The sequence below is a fragment of the Carlito syrichta genome, unplaced genomic scaffold (assembly GCF_000164805.1).
Source record: "Carlito syrichta isolate Samal-C Ts95f unplaced genomic scaffold, Tarsius_syrichta-2.0.1 Scaffold302893, whole genome shotgun sequence".
In the NCBI taxonomy this organism is placed as follows: Eukaryota; Metazoa; Chordata; class Mammalia; order Primates; family Tarsiidae; genus Carlito; species Carlito syrichta.
The window spans coordinates 387,031-396,414 of record NW_007246989.1 but is presented as its reverse complement, the minus strand read 5'-3'; the positions used below and the strand labels follow the sequence as shown (position 1 = coordinate 396,414).

General features: G+C 38.6%; 1 protein-coding gene across 1 annotated transcript in view; it reads left to right on the top strand.

Annotated features, from left to right (window-relative positions):
* Positions 1-9,384, top strand: part of LOC103259569 (CUB and sushi domain-containing protein 1) — a 238,044-nt gene that overhangs the window by 60,571 nt on the left and 168,089 nt on the right. The window contains exons 7-10 of the mRNA XM_008057227.2: positions 2,130-2,307; positions 3,970-4,115; positions 4,903-4,983; positions 5,951-6,064. Coding sequence (XP_008055418.1) covers positions 2,130-2,307; positions 3,970-4,115; positions 4,903-4,983; positions 5,951-6,064 — 519 coding nt within the window. The remainder of the gene's footprint in view (positions 1-2,129; positions 2,308-3,969; positions 4,116-4,902; positions 4,984-5,950; positions 6,065-9,384) is intronic.

The following is a 9,384-nucleotide window of genomic DNA, read 5'->3' as shown; positions in this document are numbered from 1 at the left end:
TCTTGCTGCCCAGGCGGGGTCTCGAACCCACGGGGCTCAGGCAATCCACTCACCTCAGCCTCCCAAAGGCGCGGGATTACAGGCTGAGCCACTGAGCCTGGCTATTTTATGCTTATTTATAGTGTTTGTTTGTATCTCTCCTCATCACTATTCTGTAAACTTTACAAAGTCAATGATGGGGTCTTCATTGTTCACTAAGGTATCCTCAGCCCTGAGCATACTTCCTGACACATAATCAACTCCCAGTAGATACTCAATAGATACCTTGTTGAATTATTTGAATTTTATGGACAAATCATGACAGATATCACTGACTTGCTCATTGTCACAGAGCTATTAAGTGACATAAAAGATACCAGAACCAGGTATGTATCCTCTCAAGAAAATCATGTTTTTTTCTTTTCTCTTTTAAAAAATTTAAACTATAATTTTTTGTTTTGTTTTCCCAGTGGAAAAGAAGTATAATTAGACCATTACAAGTTTCCATTTGAACAGCAAAAATGCAAAAGGGAAATCTGAGAGTTACAAGTCCACAGTAAATGAGTAGCATTGAACCATGAGAACTGTCAGGCTAATTGTTTCAATGGGTTTGCTGTTAAAGTGCTTTCTGTTTCTAATCTCACTCATCAGCTCATCAGTTATGCATTGTCTAGTGTTTGCCATGATCTGAGCTGGGCAGTGGGGACTAATAACAGGAGATAATGTCCGGGCTGCGAGGAGATACAGTCCCTGAACTGAGGGCTGGCCATCTCTCTGTAGCCACAGGGCCCCTGAGCAGACCCTGTCTCTAGAGCCTGATGAGTCCAGGAAAAACCTGAAGAAGGCTGTGACGTTTGAGTTGTTTTCAAGGAAGAGACAAAGTCAGCTAGCAGCCAGGTAGGAGAAAGCAAGGGAACACTTCCATGAGGTCTAACAGGAGCAGAGGGTACCATCTGGAAAGGACACAGGTAGCATGTGGTGAGGACAGTGTGATGTGGGGTTCCACTTCATAGGTCCCATGTATCAGGGCCTCCCTGACCTCATAGAACTACAGAAATGGAGCTCTCAGGGATACCATAGTTCTTCAGGTTAGTCTGACTTTAAGTCCTACTTAGTAATAATTAAGCTATAAAACTTCTACAGTGTTTTCCACTCGCCCTTTTTCTGATGAAGGCATCTATATCCCAGGCCAGGTTCCATCTATTTTACATGACTGTGTTTTCCACCTCGGTGCAACTAATTCAGTGGTGTCCCATATACTGCTGCCTGGTGTGTTTAGAATTGTTTTAATTCTTTGTGTATCTTTTAAAATGTATTTTGGTCTCTTTACACCCTTTGTGGCAAGTCTTTGACGTCCTGAAAGGTTGTGCTAGTTAGAGACGCTCATCTCACAACTGCTAGCTTTTGGTTTGATTTCAAAAGGTACTCGTCCAAGACTGGGATGCACTATGCCACTATTTAAATGAAAGACTGCATTTCAGATTATTCTATTTATATGGGGTTATATCATTTTTCCATCAATAAAATAATTGCCATGGAAACCATAAATACCAATATATTAAGTAGAATAGAAAAAGACTTCTTCACATTATTGAACGCTAATATAAATTGGAAACATTTCAATGAAACACCACTTATGTATGTAATGTTATCTCACTTCTTCAGGTATAGATTTGTGAAGAATTAGTAAGTTCTTTGTTTCAGGGCAAGTCAATTTAGATGCCACTCTTAGCTTACATAGGCTCTAGAAATGTGACTTAAAATAAAAAATTCAGGAAGACGTTTATAAATAATGTCCATGTAATTAATTGCACTGGTCAGTCCAAGGGGTTATTAGCAGGTCACAGGTGATAAATGACTAAGAATTTTATTTTACTCCTACAGGAATGAATTTATCCTAAAGGGATTTTGAAGATTTGGAGAATATATTAAATAAAACTCAGACAATTTAGCTTTGAAGCATAATTCCTCCAAGGTTTTCAGATTTTATGGGAATAATTTTGACAAAACAGTCGTTGAGAAAGATTTCACAATTATCTCTTAAAGAGGAAATTTTGGTTTTGATGGTACTTTGGAGACTTAGAGATATTTGACTTTCTACTTTCTGTAATCAACTGTATTGGGCTTATTTTGTCTTCGCTTCCTTTCAGCTCCTTGTGGATATAATGTGACATCTCAGAATGGCACCATTTATTCCCCTGGGTTTCCAGATGAATATCCGATTTTGAAGGACTGTGTTTGGCTTGTCACGGTGCCCCCGGGGCACGGAGTTTACATCAACTTCACTCTTTTGCAGACGGAGGCTGTTAATGATTACATTGCTGTTTGGTATGAGAACCTTTCACGTGAAACACTTCCAATTTAGAACTTATAGGCCACTTGTATGTCAGATTATGTATTTAGAATAAACTTGTTAGGTGAATATCAGGAAAAAAAATTTACCAATGCAACCCAGAAGTATAGAGAATATATTTCATCATGTACATTTGGGTTTTGCCACATGGTAGAAATACCCAAGATTATTTTTAATACATGAGATTATCTCAAGATTATTTAATTTTACATTTCTTAAGAGTGTGTGTGTGTGTGTGTGTGTGTGTGTGTGTGTGTGTGTGTGTGTGTGTGGTATGTGTTTGAAAGAAAAGTTGCCAGTCTCCTTTGCTATGATGTGGTACTCTTGGAAATATTACATTCCGAGGTGGGTATGAGGGAAATCAGAAGCTGGCAAGTCTCCTGTGAGGCTGGGGTGGGTGGTAGGTGTGCCCTGGACACCAGAGGAAGAGGTTCCTGGGATACATGGCTGCAAAAAAGAAGGAGGGCTCGTGGGTGACAAGTGTGCCTATGGGTGTATAAGTGTGGGTGTATACGTGTATGTATGTATCCTTTTTCTGTGTTTATGATATGTGGTATGTCTGTGTCTGTGTGGACATGTGTTTGGTATGTGTATATGTGTACATGTGTCTCTCTGTGTGTTGAGTGTGTGGTATGTGTGTCTACATATATGTGGTGTGTCTATATGTGTGGAAGTCTATAAGTGTATCTGTGTCTATGTTTGTGTGTCTGTATGTGTGTGTGGTATATGTATTTGTGTGAAGTATGTGTGGTGTGTGTGTGGGGAGTATGTCTATGTGTGGTGTGTACTTTGTGGTATGTGCGTTTGTGTAGTGTATGTGTGTCTATCTGTGGAGTGTGTGTCTTTGTGTGATGTGTTTGTGTGTGTGGTGTTTGTGCCTGTGTGTCGTGTGTGTGTCTGTTTAGTGTATGTGTATCTGTCTGTGGAGTGTGTGTCTTTGTGTGATGTGTTTGTGTGTGTGGTGTCTGGGTCAGTGTGTGGTGTGTGTTTTATGTAGAGTGTGTCTATGTGTGGACAGTGTTTATGTTTTGTGTTTGTTTCTGTGTGTGGTGTGTGTGTGTGAATTGTGTATGTCTGTGTGTGGTGTTTGTGTCTGTGGCTTGTAGGTGTGTCTGTGTGATGTGTGTGTCTGTTTGTGTGGTGTCTGAGCTCCCGTCAGAGCCTGCAGATAGAGCAGGAGGTGAGACATAGGTGAAAACAATTGCCGCAGGGCTCAGGGGTCCTGGGAAGGGTCCCAGCTCTATTCTCAGAGTGTGAGAATATCCTTGGGGTTTTGGGCAGGAGAGCTACAAGCCTGATGCTGGCTCACCAGCAGATTTTGTGGGAAGTAAGTAGCCAGCGCAGGAAGGGAGGCTGCTTCTGTGGCTGGAACACATGTTGGACTGAGACGATAGGACCTGAGTCAATGGGTATGAGAATGAGGAGAGAAAGAACTAGAATGATTAAGTCGACCAAATGAAGCAGCTTTTTTAAAGGCAAAACAGAGGATGAGGCCAGAGGATGACATAGCTAGAAGATAGTCATATTTGATTATTTTTATATTATTAAAAATATATTAATTTATTAGTAAAGTTTTTCATAAGCATCACTCATTTATAAATAGGTATCTCTCCAAGGGCTCTTTCTGTTTTTCCTAGGGATGGTCCTGACCAGAATTCGCCTCAGCTGGGTGTGTTCAGTGGCAACACAGCCCTTGAGACAGCCTATAGCTCCACCAACCAAGTCCTGCTCAAGTTCCACAGTGACTTTTCAAATGGAGGTTTCTTTGTCCTCAATTTTCACGGTCAGTCTACTTTCCCCCATTGGTGAAGACACAGAATTCTACGTGGTGTTTCCCGTGGTGTTGACCTTGTGTCCAGCTGACTTTTCTGCTGACCGAGAGAGTATATAGAATTATCTTGCACTGGAGTCCAGAGTTTCCTGTGATCCATTTTATTTAATGATATCTTCATTATTTCACATCATATCAGGCTTGGATTTACTCTAACCTAAATATATTTTAGGTAAAACTTTGCTAGGAAGACCATTGACTTACCTTTGACACTTTCTATAGTTTTATTCATTCAATCCCCAGATACAGTGTGAGAGCAAATGACATGCAACTCTAAATAAAGGTGAAAGCAAACCTCTAATAGTCTTGACAATGAACTCTATAAAAATGTGGAAAAATGGAGATCATAAGAGCATTATCTCTCATGGACACTGCCACCCCTGGAATATCTCAGGACCAGAAACAGTCAAGACCTTATCAAATCTAAATATGGGCAAGGAGTCAGGGCATGATTGAATCATTTCTCCCGCTGAATTCCAAACATATATAAAGTGTGTTTACTTAAATGTCACATTTTTTAAAATTGTGTACTTTTTCTTGGACTTCAAATATTCCTTGTCATTAAATGATCACATGAGCATTTGAAGCTTGTTAATTTTATAAAAAAGATTTATAAGTATAAACATTTTAGTGTACTTAAGCATTGTAACAACTTTATGAGTAATTTTTTGTAATATTTGGGTTTACTCAGTAAATGCAATAATTTAAACTATTATTATTTTTTCTATCAATCATTTAGCATTTCAGCTCAAGAAATGTCAACCTCCCCCAGCAGTTCCACAAGCAGAAATGCTTACTGAGGATGAGGATTTTGAAATAGGTAATATTTTCTTCATTAACAATACCATGAACGCAGTGTGATTTTTTTAGACCCATCGCTCACTGCAATAATAATAGTAAATGGGTAATTTGTCAGAAAAACCTGAATGTATTCTGACGGCTTATACAGAGGCAATGAATCAAATAAAAAGTATTTTTCTTTCTTGACATCACTTTTTTTGTTTTGAATTGTTCTTTTTCATTTCGAGCATTTCACGCATTTTTTTCCTCTATAGCATTTACTAGTTTTTTTTCAAAATACATTTTTTAGAGACAGACTTGGAAATTGTGTCTACTTAGGGGGACACATTCATGCACTTGAGAAAGAGCTTAATCATTTGTTACTAAAAGAATGATTAGTATAACACTGATCTTTCACCAAAACTATAATGTAATACAGAGTTATTTAGTGATAATTTTCATAAATTTTGCTTTATGATTTTATTTTAATGATCTAATTCATTAAATAATTATCTGATCATATTAAGAGAGCATTCACAGCATTTGTTTCCAATATGATTATGGTGACCTTGGATTTCTCAGCACCAATTTAAAAACCCATCCTGTTGTCACATTGTGTTTCAGACCACTGGTCAAACCACGTGACCTAATTTCTGCTACACTCAGCATGGCTTAGTTAATTGGAACATTGTGTTAACTAGGCCAGGGTCATAGGTGAGCCCTTTCTGGATGCACTAAAGCCTTTGGATTCTACAATCTTGCTTAAATCATAAGCATCTTTTTCTCGGTAGTCTTTGGGGAAGAGGAACCAACATAGATGTATCAGTCAAGGAAGAAAACCTGCCACATAATGTCTGCACGAACATTGGTTAAGCTTAAGAGAGCATCATCCTAATGGGGCTTGCCCAGTAATGGGATTCGTTGAGTAGTCGTATATGTTTAACACTGTACACACTCCAAATGTCATAGAAACACAATTTCCTAGTTTGTTGTATGACCTATTCTAGGAGACTTCGTGAAGTACCAGTGCCATCCTGGGTACACCTTGCTGGGGACTGACACTCTGACCTGCAAGCTAAGTTCCCAATTGCAGTTTGAGGGTTCTCCTCCCACATGTGAAGGTATGTGCAATTTGATACTAAAAATACATATACTTATTCAAGATGGAAAATTTTATTATTTGTATTGGTCTGAACTTCTTTGTCTGTATAGAATAGAACTTCATCCTTATCTGCACTGTGATCTCATTGCAATGAAAATAACCTTCTCACAGAAATAGCTAATGACTCTTTCCCTTTCAGCTAACCCTAGAAAATACATCAAATAAGAAATCATATTTTTCTTTGACAATTGATCATGAAAATATTCACACATATGACAAATTTCAAATAATTCTATATTATCTGAGTAACTTAGCAACTGAATGTCCACCACCTAGGTTGACCATGAATCTTGCAGGAATTCCTTTATCACAAATCTCTCTCTCTCTCTCTCTCTCTCTCTCTCTCTGTTATCTTTCCAGTCATCCATATCATGTTTCTGGATGCATTTCAAGGCAAATTTGGCACATCACTTATTTTCCCCCTAAAACACCAGCATGAAGATTAATAGCTCATGTTTAATATTTTTGATGTAGAATTTATAAATGAATGCACACATCTCATTTTTAACATCCCTTTAAAATACATAAATCATATACAGCATAGACCATGATTTGAGGCTGAACCCTTTGACTCAATAAATTAGAATTCAATTAGATATTGTAAAAGATTACCCATTTAATAGGCACCACCTTCAAGTAATATTAAAAGAAAAAAGACTTAAAGATGTAAAAATGCTCAAATGCTCAAGTCGGTTAACATAAGCATTGGTTCACCTATCAAACAGCTTTTCAAACTGGAACAGTTTTTATTTTTATGACTTCAAAATCATGATGAATTTCAGATATAGTGCCTTTGAGCAATGAAAGTCCTTCAAGGAATCTGTATATTATCTTTGCTTAGGGCAAGTGAAACAGTTGAAAGGACCCACAAGGTAGGAAGAGAGGATCCAGAGGCTCAGTCACTGGACTGAGGCAACTTTGGCCAGGCTGCTAATCCCTGCACATCAAGCTTGGGGAAAATGATTCACTTGCCTTATTTATGAGCCTACTGGAGAGACTCAGTGAATATATAGTGAATTATCATTTTGAATGTTTTATAATGTCAATTGTCCACCCCATAAGAGGCAGTTTTCTTTGCAGAAGTATCGATTTTTGTAATGATTTTGCAAGTGCTCATGCCTGTGGAAGGATTCTTGTAGAAGGTTTGGTAACTTTGTCCATCATCATGACTTCATGAGGCAGAATCCTAGTCACCGTGAGAGAGGGAAACAGCTTTCCACATCTGATGAAAGCTTGGCATGTATTTGGGAATAATTATTACTAAATATCCATAGTAGCTTAGATTTTTAAAAAGTCACTTTAACTGTAAAGTTGTATCTACTCAAGAGCCAGTGGGTATAGGGAAGACCCCACGGGAAGCAGAATAAATCCTGACCCTAAGCTTTTCTTTAAACAAGAAGAACCAACAAGTCCCATGCTGCTGGAGAATCACTGAAGTCTGTGCCTCTGAGTTGCCTTACGTAGAGGTTAGGATCACACTGAGTACAAAGCCAGGAGACTGCAGTCATCATTTTCTTAGAAAAAAAATCAGTGTGTGTTACCATCTTGCAAGAGCAACAATGATCTATTTGTGATCTTGTCCTCCATGTGGTGAGAGATAAAGTGCTCATTTTTGCCATTTTGCTTAAGAATTAACTCAGGAAAATCTTCACTTGTTTAAGGCACATTTTTGTTTTGCTTTATTTATTTTAAAGATGTGGTGCATTTTAATCTCAACAAACAAGACCTTAAATGTCTCAGAATGGACAACCTTAAGTCAAGGTGGTCTTAGTTGAAAAGTAAAGGAAGGCATTCAGGTATATTAAATGTGCTGTTCTAAAATCAGGAAATCTACTTTTATTATGTTGTTTTCCCCAGATTAACCTAGTTCTCTTTAAATGTAACTCATCGCAGTCCAAGAAGAGAGGACCTCATATGCTCATATACACAGTGCTTTCGTAAGTTTATAAAGGAGTTGAAATATTCCTGCCCCCTAGTGACATCTGGCAGTCCTGATGCCATGGGGTAACACGTTACCTTTTCTATGTTTTGATGCACAAATATTTAGCATTGTGTGACAGTTGCTTATAGCACTGAGTGCAGTGCCATACCATACAAGTTGCAGCCTAAGAGCAGTAGACTAAACCACATAGCTTAGGCGTGTAGTAGACTGGACCGTCTAAGTATGTATGAGTGCATTCTGGGATGTTCGCGCAATTATGAAGTCCCCTCTGGACGCATTTCTCGGAGTGTATCACTGTTGTTAAGTGACTCACGCCATACACCATCACAACAGAAGTATCATTCTCTAGATTCCTGCCTCTGTCACAAACATTTGCAATGAGCCTTCTGCAGACAAAATTTGCCTCCTTCCTTATACCAGAGACTCCCACACCCCACTGCATTCCCAGCAGGAATTTCTATACAGAATAACCTAGTTCTTTTCTCTTTCAATTCCGGAGTAACTTTGTTTAAAATGAACTGAGAGTAATCTTAGCTATCATTCTCTGAGTAACTCATTTTGAAAAACAGGAAGTAGAAGCTCAAATGTCTTTTGCCAAATCCTGAATCACTCGAGACATTAATTATAATATTTGTTTATGTATTTTTCTATTGTTTGTTGGATCTGATTGGACTCAAGTGGGGGCTAGTCTCCCAAGAAATTCTGGATGAAAAAATTGTATGATCACTTAGTCCTACTTCTTCAATTGCCATAAGTACACCTTTAGAAGTTCTGACTTGAAAAATATCACCAATTTTGGGGAAACAGAATAGATTGTTTCTTGAAAGTTAGCATTATGTTTAGACATTTCTGTGTTAGATACTATTCTAAATTCAAGAAAAAACTGAATGCAGGAAGCTCCTTGCTCTTAGGGCATTTTAGGGGAAGAAGTTAATTGGCAGGGCTGGAAGGGCTAGATTTTACAAATTCTTCAAAGTCTACTTTCTTCATCCTATAGACCATAGGGATCTACAAGCATGTTCAGAATACTCATTGTTTTTCATTGTTTTTTCATATGGTGGTTCATGCCTATAATCCCAACATGTTGGGAGGCTGAGAAAGAGGATTGTCTGAGCCCAGGCATTTGAGACCAGCCTGAGCAACATGGCGAGGCCTCATCTTGGCAATAAGTAAAAAAATTAGTCGGGCATGGTGGCACACACCTGTAGTCCCAGGGACTCAGGATGCTTAGGCAGAAGGATCTCCTGAGTCCAGCTGGTCAAGGCTGCTGTGAGCGTGTCACCGTACTCCAGCCTGGGCAACAGAGTGAGACTCTGACTCGAAAGAAAGAGAGAGAG